General features: G+C 36.2%; 1 protein-coding gene across 1 annotated transcript in view; it reads right to left on the reverse strand.

Annotated features, from left to right (window-relative positions):
* Window positions 1-3,376: 3,376 nt before the first annotated feature.
* The window catches only part of CTDSPL2 (CTD small phosphatase like 2), a 38,987-nt gene continuing 23,453 nt past the window's right edge, over window positions 3,377-18,910 (reverse strand). Inside the window, exons 6-13 of the mRNA XM_084293419.1 lie at window positions 18,570-18,648; window positions 18,168-18,279; window positions 17,190-17,276; window positions 10,655-10,717; window positions 10,480-10,559; window positions 8,255-8,381; window positions 7,280-7,375; window positions 3,377-6,756 (exon numbers count right to left, since the gene is read on the reverse strand). Of these exons, the coding sequence (XP_084149545.1) occupies window positions 6,691-6,756; window positions 7,280-7,375; window positions 8,255-8,381; window positions 10,480-10,559; window positions 10,655-10,717; window positions 17,190-17,276; window positions 18,168-18,279; window positions 18,570-18,648 (710 nt within the window). The 3' untranslated portion in view covers window positions 3,377-6,690. The remainder of the gene's footprint in view (window positions 6,757-7,279; window positions 7,376-8,254; window positions 8,382-10,479; window positions 10,560-10,654; window positions 10,718-17,189; window positions 17,277-18,167; window positions 18,280-18,569; window positions 18,649-18,910) is intronic.

Genomic DNA, 18,910 nt, shown 5'->3' on the forward strand with positions numbered 1-18,910 from the left:
TCAGGATGCCTCCTGACGATTATAATTGAAAGCTCCCTGGATGTGAACAAATTGCGATGGCTATTAACTGCTTCCTACCCCCAAAAGAGCAGAGAGGAACTATTCACAGGAATCGACTGACTTTCTGCTCCTGCTGCTCCACCTCATGGAGACAACAGAGACACAACTGTCAGGACAAAGACAACTTAGCTAAGTCACAGCCTGGATGGGCAGCCTTATTCTGAAAGAAATAGGTCTGACTAATGAGGTGTGTTCCAGATTCATCTGGAACACAGATGAATGTTCCTCTAGCAAGAGGAAGATCCTCTTATGTTAGCTAGAAAAAATATGACTTCCAAATTTATCATCCGTTTTTTGTTGTTACCCATTTACCAGGCACTAGAAATAACATTAGAGACATAATTATAGATCAAGTAGTGTAGTAAATTATATCCTCACCAAGTCTAAACAGTTTCATAAGCTCAAATGTTCTGTGAGGATAATTATGAAACTACTAGGAACTGTGTGATGATTGGGAACATAATTGTAAAAATATTATATATTTACACAGCACGTTTAAATTTAAGCTTGTGGATTAAAACAAATAAGTATTACTCCCATTGTATAGACTAGGAAATTAAGGCACAGCTCTCCGAGTCAAAGGAAGTACTACCTCCTAGGAAACCAGGCAGTTCTCATTTTGGAAAAGTCTAAAGGTTTCTGCTCAGGAGGAGAAACAAATGCAAAGGAGACGGATCAGGCCCTGAGGTAGTTTTACAAGATATTCACTGGAAGGTGCATTACACATTGAAAATCGGGTTCAAAGCAAGACCACCTTAAAAGAACCAGCTGTAACAATTTCAGGCCATAAACCACTTATGTTCTTTTCTTGGTCTCCAGTATCCTGAGCTGTTAAAAAAGCATAAACACTGCTTATTTCCCTTCGTTTTTAAAGGCTGAAAACTGACATGAGAAATGTCTTGCTTTACAGAAAACCAAGTCTTCAATGAAGTCTGATATCAGCTAAAACTCATAAAAACAGTAACTAGAGCATAAATATTTAATATAAATCTTTATGATTGTATATACTAGAAATGATGGCAAAAGAAACACAAATTTGTAGAACATTGGTTCTCTTCCAATTGTATTTTACAAGATTCAGCCTATCAGTACAATGACATTTTTGCAAGTATCAAAAAAATAAAGCAAAACAGTATTACATTACACGGTCAAGACAACCAAAATAGTGATGTGCTTAACAGAATCTATACAAGTTAATCTTTAGTCGGTCATCCTTGCTTGCTTACAAACAAAAAAGTTGCTGTCATTTTTTTTTTTACATTTTAATTTTTTTTTACAAAATTATGACCACTAACTAAGAAAATGATGCATCTATGCTACTTCTCACCAGCCATTTATCAGCTTGTTTAGGATTTTATTTAAGCATCAAGAATCTATGACGCAGAGCTGAAATCACATGGTTTTGGTGTAATCAAATCTTTGAGAGTAGTTCTTTAACGTCTTAAGAACTTTGTTCTTCAGCTGAATGACTTTAATGTGACAATTACATTTCCAGAAAAAGCGTCTTCCCATGAACCTTCCTTTTTAGCTTCCACTCCACAGCAGCTTTAACCGATCTTCGTTACTCCAGCATGCTGTCTGCAGCAGGAGCAGCTCCCTGCACAGCCACGTGCCCCAGGGCAGGCAGAAGGAAGCAGGTAACACGGTAACTCGTTACCAGGGGAGAGGAGAGGGAAGAGGGAAAAGCCTCCCAGAGCCAGCTCAGCCTGAGCTGTTGTGGAACTACACCCTGCTGCTGTAATTCTAGGCTTTCCTTTCAGTCTTCACATTTCAAATTCACACTATTCACAGAGCGGATTTTAAAGTCCCCTTTTTAGGGACTCAGAAGTGAAACACCTTCGATGGATCAGTTCTCCCAGAAACAGGAATTTGTCCTCTAGAATCGGAAGACGTTTACCTCGTCTCAGGAGGTGAAGGCCATGAACGAGCCGTGCGCTGCTGTCTGACACTCATCGTATTGCCCAGGTGCCTGCGCCTATGATTTCTTTATTTCATCTTTGTCTCAGTCTTTGATAATGAGTTTAGAGAAGCTTAATGGAGCTGACTGATTGAATCAGCATGACTGTAGATCAGATCAGAGGTACCACCTGCCTGCTTTGCCACATAGATCCATACAAGTCTTTTCACCAGAAAAATACTGAATATTTAACTTGAAATTCTACTTACAGTGGAAGACTTAATACAATAGCGATTAGTTTCTCTTTGTACCTGTTAGAACAAACTTGTCAAACTGTGCTGATACCATACTAGTAAGTAGAGTTACATGGTGTGCTTTTTTTTTTTTTTTTTTATTAATTGGCAATATGTTGTGAACGTTTACTTTCTGGCCTTGACTTTCTGAAATGCATTACCTTATAATTTAGCAATCTGTACTAGATTAATCTCAACTATGTAAATATTAATTTTACATGGAAATGTTAGCTTTGTAAAGTTGTGCTCTCCAAGTCCTTCAGGTGGAACACAATGGGAGCACAGTGTGGGGAGGGGATGAAGAAGGCACAGAAAATCTTTCTAATTCCCCAAATTTAGGTGTACTCAGTGCTGATCCAGTCCTCGGCCAGAAGAGAGAGGAATGACAGCAAGGGACACCGAGTTCAGCAGCCACAATTCACTGTGATAGAAGCATCTCACCGCATACAGGGGCTTTCCTTAGTTTTAGTATCAATTGTGAAGTTATCAGCCTCATCCTCTACTTTAACACACTGACAGGATGCAGTTGATTCAAGTTGCTTTTGACAAAGAATAAAAGGTACGATTTGCAGTGCAATGCTATGTGGAAGTCAGAACCAGAAGGAAAAAATAAAGGAATGTGGCTATTCCCTCAGCATACTAACAGTACTTTTGTGCTCCTGGACAGCTTTCCTCACTGAATGACCAAGCTCTGCTAGCGGCTGCTCGCAGGACCGCAGCTCTACACTGCTGGTGGAAGATGGGTTTATGAGATTTCCACCCACTCCACCTATTTCCTCAGCCACTCATTCCTGGTCCCTCTCCTTATCAGGGCTCGATGCTTTTTCAGTTGTGCCAATCCAAGCAGCACCTAAATCAGATGTCTGGGGAGGGGAGCTGTGGCACGAGGACGCCTGCTTCTAACAGCGAGCGAGAGCAAACAGTTCTGCTGCCCATGGCTCGCTGCCTGCGCAAGGCATTCCAGCCAGCACTTCCTTCTATTCTCATTCAGCACAGCACTTGCATATCTGATTATTTTTAATAGCACATTTAAGTGCCTTGTTTAAAGAAGATATGCCTCCTTAGCATGCATTCGGTTGCTATAACTCTTGCTTTGGAGATGTTTGATCAGGTCTTGAAACATTCAGGCTTTCAGACACATTTCAATAACAATGAAAAAATATTTTCCTACAGAGATGGAACGTGCAATGAATCAAAGGTGGAAAAGAAGCCAACAATACCATGGTGAATGCTATTCTATCTATACAACAATTTAAGGAAATATATATAAAAAAGAAATTGAACATATATTGTCAGTATAAGTATGAAATATTGTTTTGCTGTCAGAACTAAGAATGCTCAAACCTAGAACAGAATACATAGGGACGTGTAAAATTAACACACAATTGCCATGATCAATCCAAAGACCACAAATGAAATCATTAAAAACTTTGGAAATAGAACGTTGTGTTTTTTAAACATACATAAAATTTGAATAAATGATACAGCTACAAGATTAACTGCTTAGGTAGCACAGTTCTACATTCAAGACTCGAGTAATACACAGAGCTGAGACTCCCCCGGTTATCCGTGTCAATTTTGGTATGCACAATTTGATCCAGACTAGTGTCGGAGAAACAGGTAAGCCTTACCCTCAAGACTAACGAGATGAGAATAAAACCTGATGGAATATAACTTTGCTTCATGCAAAGACTGTTTATGCCAGAAGTGTTTGACATTTTTGGGAACTTAGATTTTGAAGAAGGTAGACTCATTCTGCAAAGAAAGTTCAGAATGATAAATACCAGACTTGCAGCACATTAAAATATTAATATTTAATATGTTTACTATGCAGTCTCTGTTATTGTTGTTGTGCATCTATGTAGAACTAAATCCTCCAATTTACATTTTGATTTCCCTCACTGATCTGATAATCACAACACAGATACAGCTGTAAAGTGCAATGTATGCTTTGGTTTCCTTAACTAAAGAAAGCACTTTCATAATGGTTTTAGCCAAAGATAGGACGCACATGTTTAAGGACAGTATTTGAACAGATGATAATCTCTTTTTACAGTCAGAGAAAAGCTATGAACTACTTAACAAAAATGGTTTCATTCTGGTAGACTAGTGAATTTTAAAGCAGTCCTATTATGTAAATTACTCTAAGAAATTTGGAAGAATTCCACATTAAACAAGGATTCACTGTTAAACTAATTAAAAATCTCAGATTCAGATTTACATTTTAACAAACAACTAAAAAATTGTTGGCAAACCATGTAGCAATTCAAATACAAGCTGACCATTTTCAAAATCTATAAATATTTCCAGAACCATCTTATCAACATAAAAACAGGAAGGAACGGGGATGGTTACAGGGTTCACACGTCTGCGCAAAAGCATATATAAAGGTAATGTTATGTACATTTTATTTCAATAAAGACATAAGACAAACAGCGTAAAGATGCCCAGATGCCCTAAAGATAAATACATTTAAAAGATTCTCATTAAAATGAATCTGTAGTATTTCTTTCCTGCAAGCAAAATACCTTTCTTTAAATACAAAAAAAATCAGTATTCTGAATTGCAAATGTTTTCACTTTTTTTGCAGAAAATCTGCCATGATGTTTTTTTTTTCTTTTTTTAATGAATAAGGATTTTCCACAAAACAGGCTTGCTCTACATGCTAATTTTTTAAACAGTTCAGTGACACAATGTGCTAGCTACATACACAACAGATAATATAGTAAGAAAACACTCAACCTGATGAAAAGTTAAAATCTTCATTAATACACTGGAAAAAGTTGACATAACTCATGCCTTTTAAAATCAAAAATACAAAAATTAAATGTTTTCCTAAAAAGATTTTCCTTATTTTAAGGACTCATTTGAAAATGAAGCTGCATGTAATTTGTACAATAAAATTGTACAAGTAAACAGGTAATATACATAAAAAATTAATTGACATACTTCTCAATTATCAGTTGTCCACCTTTAATTTCCAATACTGTACTTTCTTAACAAGCATACAAAATATCAAACTTCTCTTTAGAAAAAGTGCCGTTCTGTGACATCTTTTACACAAAAACAGTCTGAGCCTATGGCATGTTAATGCAGTCGAGAGGCAAAGCATCCTAACTTTTACAAATTATACCTTCCATAAAAAGCCTCCTGAAAAGGAGATTACACACCATTATAAAAATATCAACCTCTTGTAGTAGCTGCATTAGAGAACCAAGGCTTGAAGACTATTTCCATATAGCATAGAAAACCACTATGATAGCAGACTGACTGCATTGGTGGCATGGGAGTGTTCTGTACCACAGGATTATGCATAGTTACTGGTAGGTACCCTCGCTGTCACACAGTTTAAAACTGATTGTAACGAAGAGCAGTGTAACAGAGGTACCAGCAGCCCATGCAAAACATCTTAAAATACTGAGCCACTGTGCAGAATACTTCATTCCTGGAGGAAACAGAAGGCAGCAGTAATTGAATTGCATCAAACCTAACAGGTGACCAAACTAATTCTCCTTTAAGGATTTGCATGCACAGTATAGTCTGAGGTATTCCTTGTCCATCAGTTGTTTGTGCCACTGCAAGATATCGTCTGTCCAGAGTACATGCCATCACAATGGTTTAAAATATTCTGAATATTAGTAATTCTTATATTCTTCTTATCTAGCCAGTCTCTTGATTTTTGAAAAGATTTCAACTACAGTAGAATATTACAGAAACAAAATATAAATGCAGGGTTTTTCTTTCTAAATGAAACTTACATGGGCTAAAACTAGAGAATATTTTTAAACAAATATACAGTATGCAGGCAGACGAAGCAGGAAAACGGCCATCCAACTGTATAATAAAAAACTAAGAAAATTTGGCTATTTCCAGAAAAACTATGAAGCGCCTCAACTAAAAGGAATGCATAATGAAATTCTAATCTAATACAGGTCAAAAGTGTAAAAAGGTTATAAACCTTAACAGGAAAAATAAAACAACTTTTACTGGCCATTCCTGTTGAAATGAGAATCTTAAAGTAACAGAAAAGTGGCTACAAACCCACTTAGAGCACCGAACAGAGAGAAAATAAGAGTCCATTTTCAATCTCTGTTATATCATAAAATCCTGTGTTTCTACAGGTCAAACTGCTGGTGGCAGAAACAGAATTCTTTATAAACTGCAGATGTCCTGTACATAAAAAAATTCGTCGGAGTTGCACTAGTTCTAAAGACTTTTCTGTTCTAGCCTACCTACTGTGTTGTACTGTATTGTACTGTATGTATTCAATCTCAGATATATAAAGTCTCTTTCTGTAACCCTTGATTATTGTTGGGCACCAAAGATAAGAAAAGCAAGACGGGGTACAAAAATGCAAAATTTCAACAGTAATGGCAATGTTTTGTTTTAGTCCAAAAGGGTCCTGCATTTTCTCCCCCTTCAGTAAGTAGACAAAAGGCTTTAATCTGGGGGTAGCAAGTCATGCAAGCGAAATCTGTCTCTGATGTGAGGTCGGACATCTTCATTCTGTAGGCAAAAAGAAGCACAGGTTTTAGAAGAACAAACGCATCTATGAATTGGATTTCAGTAAGGGCAAATTTCTAACACCAGTATAGTAATATGACAAAACAGCAGCTATATTTGTAATTACAATGATCTTATAAAAACAATTATATTACATTCACAACAGTTTTTGAATAAGATTATTTCTATTTTAAGAATAAAGGCACACAACACAGCCAACAGAAGGCTATACGTAACCTAAATTTTTAAGATTCTCATTATAAGATTTTCATTATAATTGATGTCACAATTCTCCAGGTTTTCATTAAAAGCACAGCTAGAAATGATGGCATTCTGTCCTTTGCTATATAAATAAGTCCTTGTACAAACTTTGAATTACTGCCCAGAGAACGCTTTCCAAGAGACACATGACTTTTAGCAGTCAAAATCTCAGTGAATCAAAATCTGAAAGTGTGTGATGCTGCTTAAAAGAGCTAACTAATGTACTGGGTGGAGAGGGGGGAAGCCAAATGAAGGAAAGACTTACCAGCTCTACAAGTTTCTCCAGAAATGGAATCAATTTTAGGAGTTCATTGTCATTTTTATCCATGAACCAGCTTTCTATAGGAATTCCATTTGAAAGCTAAAGTAAAAAAATCATCAACAAATGACTTGTACTTCATTTATCTAATAATACGATTTGTGAAATAGCATTTTGGGGAAAAATATTTCCAAGATGGTGTTTATTAACATGTATTTTTCCTCTAAAGTTTGTATTAAAATTCACTTCTGAAATAACTCCGTCCTTTGCATAAGTCATTGCAAAAATTTCCACATCAAAGCTGAAATAAACCTAGCTGTAGAAGAATCTGCTGAACTGAAAAGCATTGGTATTTTGAGAAAATTTTATGTTAAAACAATGCATGGATACTAACCGTATCCTGGCTGTAGTTTGTGCAAATGAGGCTAAGTCAAACAGGTGGGTTTTTTGGTTCTTTAATGTAGATGAGACAAATGAGACATTAGAGATCACTCTCTGAACTCCTGTATCTATATAATAGGACTAACTGGAATAGTTACATACTGAACTTCTGGAAAAATCTAAATCACGGAGTATAACTTCATAACATTGAAGTACAAATAATTTTCGCAGCTGTGTGTGTCAGTTCAACCAGTGATCTGTTCTTAATGATTTCACTAGCGTTAAAAAACTAGGTCTGCAACGAAGTCCAAGGGACAGTCTTAGCAGACCTGGCGGCTTCTTTAGAAAAAATGAACAAGAAATAAAACTGACCGGTTATATAGTTTGTTCATAAAATAAGTCATTCAGTTTACACGTGAATGCCTCTTCACAAGAGAAAAGCAAGCAAACCAGAGCAATTTGTTAAAGTGTGTTTTATAAATTTAAATACAAAGTTAACTGCAAACAATGTAGTCTTAAATACTGTCGGTTTTTTTTGCTATATTCCTTTGGGAAGTTTTTTGCCACGTCTAAGAAGTGTACTGATGGCAGCATACTTACCTGATAGGCAAAGGCTTGCGGTGAATTGTCAATTATGATCGTTTTTGAAAGATCTCTACCAAGAATGTTTAAATCCTTTATGTAATTTCCTTGTACACAAACACAATGCTCACGGAAAAGTCGATGCCTGTGATTAAATTAAAATACTAATTAATGAGAAAAATTGCAACATCAGATGGCATAAAGAGAATGTTAACAATACCAAATGTTCGTTTTTTTCTCCTCTTCTGATCTACTTAGCTCTTTTTTAAGAACCTGTTTCATATTTTCCATTCTACTATGACCTTTTTACTGGTAAAGTTGCTAGCTAAGGTGATTTTATATTTATCTAGTTCTGCAGGCAATTGTTTGCATTTACACAGAGAAAGCTCAGCTCAGGTGTAACAAATATTTGTCAACAGGGTCTTGCTTTCTAACCATTTTTGCAGATAGATTGACACAGGGACCCAAGATAATGAAATTATTTTGCAAGGCCCCAAAATCAGAGATTATGTCTGCACTGGAACCAATTTATTGAGTTTGTTCTTTTTATTTTGCTCCAGCCGCTACAGTACACAGCCTCCACATGCCACTGTTAGAAGAAATATTTTCCTTCCTATGCTCCCTCTGTTCACAATTAACCTATTTCAGTTTTTAGAGTCTGAAAAAAGCCTTGAGGTCAAAACATTCCATCAACTTCTTCCTACCCACTTCTCTTTTAATTTATTATAGAAGAAATACTTAGTAAACAGATGGAAGTGTAGAATAAGAGGACTCAAATAATAATAATAAAAAAAAAAACAGGAGTAAAACTGAAATTTCATAAAATATCGTGACTGTAATTCAAAAATAAGTTATAAACTAGACAGATTTCAAGTTTTACATAGCTGTATTACAAGGCAGTTTCTTTAAGGCTGTTACATTTAAGTGAAGTTTTTAGAAGCTGTACAAAGTGTGCTTAATTTCATAAAAGGGTTGAGTTCCTAATGTTGCTATGGAAGAAAATAAGCTGATGCCTCAGCAGCAAATGAATTTATATATAGATTCTGAGTCACACGTGTGGAGTGCCTGACAAATCTACCTTTAGGCTAATGTCAAAACTCATCATGCCTTGATGTCAGGTTTCCAGTGGCACATGAATCACATCTAGATTCATATATCATATGAATTTTACAGAAATTCTGTAAATTTTTAGAACACAGCCAAGCAAGTATATTTTTCACACTCTTCCTGTTAACAACAAAATTAAAACTGTAGCCCTCAATCATAAATATTAGATACTTGGACACACACACACACATTTTCTGTATGTGCAAATATCTTACTTGCTCATACATCCTGCTTGGCTGTGTGTGCAGGTAGGCTCAGATATTCCAATGGCTGTGCATTTCTAACTTCAAAAAGTCCAGTTTTGTTTGCTCATTCAAAATGCAGTAGCGAGTTAATTTACCAAACTAAAGTGATGCAGAGAAATGCCTTGGCAAAGACATTCTCGGTACAGAATTTACACAGTCCTGACTATAATCAAGTATAGTTGCTACTTTCCTCACTTGGGATACCCTATTGAGGATGAATCCCTGAGAAACCCCCCTCTTCAGTTTCAACTTTCCCACATAACAGTCCACCTTCCAGATGAGAATAACAGAAAGAATCTCATCCGAGGTCTAATCTGTCTTAAGGCACTGTTCTTGAGGAAAGCTAATCTCTTCCAAACAAATCTATGTATTAACAGAAGAAATGAAAAAACGTAACAGCTTTACTACAAAACCCACAAATTATTTTGTGACTGAATAAGAAATAATGTTTATAAAGTTAACTATGTAAATCATTATTTATAAATAATAAATCTAATACAAATAGCTTAAAAGTAGTCTGATGCTTGGAGCTTCCAGTAATCTGTTCATTTTCTTTATTCATTACATATATTCAAGAGCAGCTAAAACACATTTTTGATACCTAGGAGGTCATTTCCAGTGGGCAATTCTATTATGCTACAGAGAACGAGTGGCTATGTTTTTTGGCCAGAAGAGTGCAAAGTAAAGATGTCTGGGTTTATCTTATCACCAAGGCAGTAATTCAACCACTTCATTTTTCTCTCACCCTTAGACAAGCTGAGCATAAGCACAAAGAATCATTTAAGTAAGACACAGTGCAATAAAGAAAACATCAGAATCACTTTCTTCATATCTGTTAGGAAGTAAGTTTGTTTGCCTACAAGAGGTATAATCACATTTTTTTATTTTTACCTGACCAGTTGCTTTTTAGGGTCTAGGATGTTCAGTAACTTGTCTGCGTACACCTTCTTAGAAGCAGTAAAAAGAATGATCTATGGATTAAATGGAAAAAAGAATTATTTTAGATATTAATATGCAAATATAACTTTAAAATAAAATTCAAAAGATAACATCTAATTATTTTTACCTCATAAATCTGAGACATACGTTCCAGGAATTCTCGGAAGAATGGCCTTAACCGGACATAAACCTGAAGCAGAGATGCACTTTAGCAAAAGATTCAAAATATCGCAGCTATTGCCTGCATGGCTAAGTATCAGTTTGTAAAGATCAGGTCAAAATGAGCATTATGAATACAGTAATCATTAAATACCAACAGAATAATAACTTGATTAAAACAAAATTAAGTTAGCTTGAAGCCTAAGCAGCTATAAATTAAAGCATAATATGGTAAAATTAGGCTTAACAATTTTACTGGAGAACTTGATGCAATTAGAAATTATTTAAATTATATTATTTAAAAATAAATACAATAATTTAAAATAGACAATCTCTCAAGAAAAATTAAACCAGTTGCTTTGACTAAACGTTTTGAATCAGCTTTCACCAGCTGGGCAGCATCAGGTCGGTTACTAGATAATTTTATGCCAGCATATAAATAATCTTCCTAATAACTTTATTCCACTAAGAATTACACAGAGAATACGGGGGTGTCAGAAGTGACAAAAAAAAAAAGGCTTAATCTATTTAATCTATTTCCAAAGCTCCATTAATTCACATACCACCAGCACAGAACTGCAGACATATACAGATCATTTCCAGTAAAAAACACAGTAGACTCCAGAGAAGAGATACCAAGCTAGGGGGCTTCTGCATCTCTCTTGCCAATCTTGCTCAAAGTACAAGACCTGGGCTCCCACGAAGGCACCCATACAGATCTATAGCTCCCGTCCAAAGGCCCGCCAGCACAGCAGGTGTGAGTGCAGATGCTGAGCACTGCTCTGTTCCTGTGGTACTTGTGTTTGGAAGATGGCCCAGGGTGGTTTCTAGCACACATTTGGACTTGACCTTAACCAACAGTGAGGACATATTCTGAGGGGTGAAACCGTGGCCTTCTTCTCTGCTTACCTTTCTTTTTGATTCAGAGATTGCCCACGTTCAGAATAACATGTTTTTTTAGAAAAGGGAGCATACTGAACTTCTATCTAAACCAAGTTAATTTCAACTTTATCATTTTTTTAAGAGCCATTTGGGAATAGGCTTGAATTTACTTTCAAATCAACGTAAATCTCCACAAAGGATCTGTATTACTTTCACTGAATTACATCAAATTTATATGTAGACACAACCAAATAACCAAAAGGAAAGAAAAAGGGAATGGGTTAAGTAAATTTCACATCATTAGCACATGCTGTGATAGATCTTAGTCCTTTAAAAGAAGTACATATTTCTAAGCCAATGAAAATGTCATTATTTAGCATAAAATTGAGTGAGGCTTTTATTGCCTTTTTTTGAGTGACTTTTATTGAGCGACCAGGTACTACAGTAACACCTAATTTTTCATTATTTTCTATACTAGGAGCAGTAATCAAAATCCTGCAACCTCATCACATCTGGTACCAGCACCCCTGCTTCTAGCACACAAAGACACATCCACGGACTGTGCAAGCAAGGCCTGCTTCCCTCCTCACTCTGGGTAACTCACCTTGTGAGGCAGTAAGTAACCTGGCTATCGGGAATGCTTTGGAGAGACCACAGCCTGCACTTGATGGGTTTTTGGATTCCATTTAGCCAAGATGGTACTGAGAAGCCAACTTCCTAAATACAGAGCTGACAGGCGTGACTTCACGCCATATGTCTCCTGACGGCACTAAAATCTCTGTGAAAATGACTTATTGCTTAGCCATAATAAAGCGGTGAGGTCTCGCTCAAAGGCTAGATAAGGTATTTATCTTACCACAAAGACAAATGTAATGAATTAACGTGGAGCCTTGTGGTGACCCAATGCTCAATAACACTCAACTTGTCTGTGCTTGTAAATTCAGTGCAAATTGTTCTTTCTACATACAGCAAGCATATAGCACAGCCAGCATCCTCTTTAGTTGTAACCTTGAGTTTAAGGCAAAGTAAGTTTTTCTTTGCAAATGCAAAGGGATTATTCTGCTCACGTGAAGCCAGTTCTCTGTTACGGAAGAAACACAGATGTCATTTCAGAAAGTCTCTTAAACATTTCTTCTACAAACTCTCTCAGCAACCAAAGCACTAAACTAAGGTATCTGTTGGTATTTCAGTTGCTAATATAAAAACATTTGGTATACAATTTATTGTGTGGTGGCTGCTTGTTGTTGTTGTTTTTTAAGGCTGGATTGAATTAAATTGGTCACAACAGCCAGCTAAACGATTTTAAAAATAATTCAATTGTATCAGAGAAAAGTTGTGGTTGCTCGGGTTCCTCACTTGTGCATGCTTTTTCAGTTTGTTTAGTCTGTGGATAATTGCAGCATCTTTGTAACGTGTTCTATTTTAGATTACTGACATGTATTTATATGCGTGTATCTATCTAAATATAATATGTCTTAATATTTAGGAAGCTTATATATAAATGCAAACAAGAAGTCCAGGGAAAAATAACTTCTTTTTAGAGTATGTATTTCTAATTACAACTTATAAACACACACACATAGATAATGATACTGATGGCAGATTCACTGGACTGTTTTTAGTGTTCTGTGGCACTCTGGCACAGCACAAGGCAATGGCATCACTACACCCAGCTAGGATGAGCTGATGCAGAACTCCAGGTAGCCAGAGTAGAACAATTAAGTAACCAAAGTAGAACAAAACACATCCAACATTTTCCATTTTCTCCCTCTCTCTTTGCATCTTCCCCACATCTTCCCCCTTTTCTTCTTCACTGTTATGCCAACGCTGCACATCCCCTTTCCTTCTCCAGTCCAAAATTCACCATAATTCTGGCAAATAAACACCTTGTCTCTTTCCATCTTCAGCCTTATTTAACTTTTCCTATTTTTTCTGCCTGACTCCCCTGTGCACACATCTAATTTCCCTCCATTTCTGATTCCTGCTCTCTGAGGAGTAGACCTACCATGAAATCTAAGTTTCAAAAACACGTATAGAAGCCTAGTAATATTTTTCACCCTTTTTAATGACTGAACGTTTGTGTGTCCACTGAGATGCATGATATCACCTACTTGAATGTGACTCACAGGCATAAATGCATAACATATATGAAAAGCGTCCTCAAAGTTTTTTGTTTGTTTGTTTTCCAAAATGATCATCACATCCCATTATTTCAATGGCAACAAAAGTGACTCAAGGTGAGGACCGTCCCAAAACCAGACAGCTCTGCCTGAACTGTGGCTGGCTATGGCTCTTCAAGGGGCAAAGTATGACTCCAGAGGTTCTCCTGAGCTACAGAAGTCTTCCTGACCTAAGACCGCATTTCTTTGTGGGTGCTGTCCATGACACACTGAAGGTTTTCAGATCCAAAGCTTGATGGCTCTGCTGTTATTTCAGAGAAAGAGTGGAATTCATTAGAAAGGAGAGCCAGAACTCAAAAGCATTGTGTGCCTCATTCCACTGCAGTAACAAAGTAAAGCACCTAGGTAGTTTTGGCGACAGTAAGATGGGATATATGTAACACCACAGTCAGTAACCTCCAACTGACCTATGTAGCTCCAGAACATCTTTCAAGGATCAAAGATCAAAGTGAATTATTCTCTGAAAGATCAGTAAAGATATATTTCAGCTGAAGAACTGAGTGAAAACATCTGCCTTTTGTTGAAAGCCTGCTAGTGCATGGAAGGCACCCTCTGAACAAACAGCGGGAAGGGATCTCACCCACCCGAAACAAAATACAGTGAAAACCTCTCTACCACAGGAAAAAAAATCTTAATAAGATAAGCCACTTAATGTAAAGTGCTACAACAATACAAACAGTATAAAATCTAAGTCTAGAGTTGAAGAGCCAAATGTTTATTTTTATAGTCAGATATAAGACAGTGTTTAACAGACACAGCATTTAAGAAAACTTCAGCTTTCCAAACACTGTATTTTTACCAAGCCCCAAACTTAAACACTGGTATAACTTAGAGATTTTTCAACAAAGGAAACATTAACAAACAAATTCATCGTCTCAAAAGCCTGAAGTAAGCACAACGATATCCATTTTAGAGATTTATTTTTTCTTTTTAAGCAGAAATCAGTGACTTCAAGTGATTCATCCAAAGGTTTAAAAACCCCTGTATGCCGGTGCTGGAATTGCATAGTAATTTTTAAATTCGCAGAACACTGCTCTATACTCATATATTACGTTTTCTGCACGCCTCATGGTAAATTGTAAGAAATATTAACAACAACTTCCTTATTTTTAAAAAACTTTTCTTAAAAATAGTCCACCACCTACAATCACTGAAAGAAACAGCAAAAGAGCTGAGTTCCTGGACCTGAAACTTGTTGCTTGACTCCCAGACCTATGGAGTTTAGATATATGTTCTACCAGGCCCTCCAAAACCTAAGACAAACTGATTTTTAATGTTGTACTCGTAAACTTGTACTGCTTTACTGTTTTTTTACACCCTACAGTAGCCAGTTCTGGAGCTTCTTTTTGAGGAAGTACCTGGTTTAACATCACACTGCTACTGCAAGAGCACTGATGCCTTTGGATGGGCAAGGAAACTGAAACGCTACGAACTTGGGTTCATGTTTGCAATGTTAGTCAGTCTTATTTTTCTCTCAGTAAGACATTCAGTTGGAAAATGAGCACAGAACTAAGTTTTACTCTTAAAAAACAGTTAATAGATAAATAACTGTCTTTCTGGAAAACCTACATGAAGGCAGTAGACGTTTTGATACTAATGGAAAGAATCTTCAGAAATGTATCTTTCACATCAGGTATTGTTTTCATCTGATTTATATATAGTAACTTGCTGACTTCTACTTTGCTCAGACAGCTTCGTGTCTGCTTCTCTGTTACCAGCTGGAAGGACTTCCAAAATGAAACACGGAGATACAAAATTAATATGGTACTATACCCAAGACGATTGTAAGCAAAAGAAACACATTGTAAAAGCTGATAAATAGCTAACTGTTGACTAAAAACCTAAATGTAACATCAACTAATTCCTACTTTTATTTTAGGATGATTATTCGTCTTTTTGTGTACTATACCCTATTTAATTGTATCTTTAAAATGTCTTGCTTATTACCTGTTGCCTAGTAAGAGGTGAGTAATTTGTGAGTTGTCTAGTGTGACATAAAACCAGATGAACAGAATGTAACGATCAGGAGAGCGTGCTCACAGACAGTGTCCAACTTTCTCAAACCTACAGAAAGCTATTGCTCCTTGGCTATTGCAGGCTAGACTCTACAGAGAGCTAAGACAAAACTTATCTAGGACCCACTTAGTAATTTTACTGTATCAAGGGCTACACCGGCATGTGCACAATGCTGTTAAATAAGGATTTAGAAATACTGTAACTCACTCTTTCCATTGACTTCAATTTCCTAAAGGCAAAATTCTGGTTAAAGCTCAGCTACTCTCATTCAGGCATACAATCACTAAAAGGACGACAGTTTACACAGAAAATCCTCAACATCATACTGAGATCCCTTAAGAGAAGGAAGGAAAAAAATGAAGCTTTAGTCTTCCTAATGCTGTTAGAAATGTCAAGAACGTCCAAAGAATTAATTCTAAGGCTCTTTCCAAGTTCAGCCTGGAGGAAACTGAGCATGGCCATCACCAAATAAGAGATAAGAAACCCAAGTTTAAAAATTATTTCAGCTTTTCAGATTCCAAGGGCTTTTATATGCAACAGTGAAGAAAAACATTTTTAAAATCAGGAAAAATACCTGGACAAGTGTCCTTTTAAGGTGCCTGATGACTGGCTCATTCTCCAAAGATACTACAGTGGGATCCAATATCGTGCGAACTACATGGTGGGGAAGCTGTTGCTACTCCCAGGTACATCACACAAAAGGACCTGAGAACAACAGCCTGGGTCAGTGCAGCATCTTTTGGTAGTTGCTGGAAGAGAGTTCCTTCTTCCCATGCTTGTTCTTCAGTGGTACGTCAATGTAAATCACATACAACTAACAGTACCTCCTAAAGCAGAACAAAAAACTAAATCTAGCAGTCTCCACAAGACAATCAAAATCACTCCAAGCACCAAGCAGACTCTCTGGGAGTAAAGAGGTAGAACTGGCACTGGTGGAGGGTACAGCAAGACTAATGATCTAGACAGAAGCTAGTTAACAGCAGGCTCAGAAGATGTCTTCTGTACAGAAAGAAATGATCAACCAATGTGAATTGGTTTTCCATATGAAGGGAAGAAAGTTAACAGTCCATGAGAAGCTGCACTCGGAAATAATACTGGCTAAACTTTCAGTGTTCCTGCCTCCACCTGCTGGCAAGGAGAAATGCTGCTGCTGAAGATTGCTGCTACGAAGATCATTTACACTTTCTTAGCAATGAATGTTTACAGTTTGAATCAGTGTCCAACATTACCACGTTGTGGCAACAAACAGTGCTCCACAGTATTTCTAATGCAGGATAATCCACCTTGCAGTTTATAACCCAGATAGTTGTTAAATGCCAGGCAGTTATTTATCTCTTTAGACAAGATCATAACAAATATAAATGGGAAGAATTCATATGTTAAACAAAATAAAAAGGTACATATTCTTCTATGCATGCTAATTACCTGGTAAATGACATCTTGAAAAAGAACTGGAAAAGTGAGTGCAGCATCTTCTAATTCATTTAGACTACAGTGCACTAACGTTTCATCCTATTAAAAATTAAAAGATGGTATAAAAGTAAGAAAAAAACGTGTAAAGATTGCTGAAAAGAGAAGTAGTTGTCTAGATTTTTATGTTCCTTTTAAGGTGGGTTTACTGAGTCTGGAAAACTTAGTTTTGTGCAAGCACTGTTAAAATCGAATAAGAGCTTTTGGAATTAACTTTACATTTTATTATTATTGCAGTTTTTGAAAAATTTCAATTATAATTGTGTTCTAGTGGCATAATTGTAAGAAGACATTTTAATTTTGTAGGCTATACTGTCATTCAGTTCAAATCTGCATCTATCAATTTGAATCATCTATCCATTTTATATGACCAGAGTACCCACCAACTGATATCGCTCATGGTAAAACAACGTTCCTGACATCATTAGCAGTGTCTGAAACTACTTTCAGAACAGAGTGACTTGATGAAACTATTCTAAACACAAATACATTTTCTATGAGTATTTAAGAAAGTGGATTTGTGGCCTCTTTGAAGAAGAATGCTATAAGAATTAAAAGATTCATTCCTGGTCAATTTTGATGCAAGACATATGAAGCTAAATTTTCCTACTTAGTACATCTTGTTTTTCTCCATTGGTTCTGGAAATCTTTATGGGGACAGATAATCTTTGTTCAAGATGATAAAAAAATTAATACTTTTTGGGGGAAACAATGTTAAGAATTCAACAAATACAGCAAGTATTCTATTCTTGCCACTATTAAATTTACTTTTATGCAGACCATCTTTAAATAAAAGTATTAGGAAAATTGTGTAACCTTCAGCAAGGTATTTTTATTTAGAGCACACAGTACTAATTTCAGCAACAGACAAAACAAATCAAATGCTACACAGCTCTCCCCCTGATTTTGCTATTTATTTATAAAGGTACTTACCAAGTCTAGAACTAATGAGAATTCTGGTGTGCTTCTTGTTTTCAGTGGAAGAGCTGGCTTCCTGTTAAGTTGTTCTTCTGTTAATGGCGGAACATGTTTGATGAAATAGTATCTGAAAAAAAATATATCAGATTTTGTTTTAGAAATGCGTATGCATTATGCGACTGGCAATGTTGTAGCTCAACTAAATATTTAAAAATGCATATTGTGTGTAAAGCCACACAAGAAATAAATAATTTAAACTGAAAAACAAACACTTCAACATACACTTATTTTTTTTAAGTTAAGAGATTTTTGAATTCATTACTGTAATATAAAAAACACAGCAACTCAAATAACAATTCCTTAATCCAATACCCAACATGATCAATTCATGTTTTAAGTACAGATATTACCACTTACGGATCAAAGACTTCCCAGTCTTCTTCATAGGTGGCTTCTGCATGAGCTGATGAGTAGCCACTGTCCGGAGATACTGGTGCTACAATTCAATGAAAATAACCAAAACAAAAATAAAACAAACAAAACAAAACAACAACAATAAATAAATAAAACAACACAAAAGCTAGTCTTATTAGTGCAGTTTTTAAAAGTGTAAATTTGCATTTTATACATGAGTGCCTTAAACAACAGTGAAAAAGAGCAGGAGCCTGCTAGTCCTCGTATTTCATCCGAAATACTCTGCATGCCTTCTCACAAATTTTCCTGAGGGCTCAACGTCACGTCATCCCACAGAACTTCTT

Source organism: Netta rufina (genome assembly GCF_964035555.1).
Source record: "Netta rufina genome assembly, chromosome: 11".
Classification (NCBI taxonomy): Eukaryota; Metazoa; Chordata; class Aves; order Anseriformes; family Anatidae; genus Netta; species Netta rufina.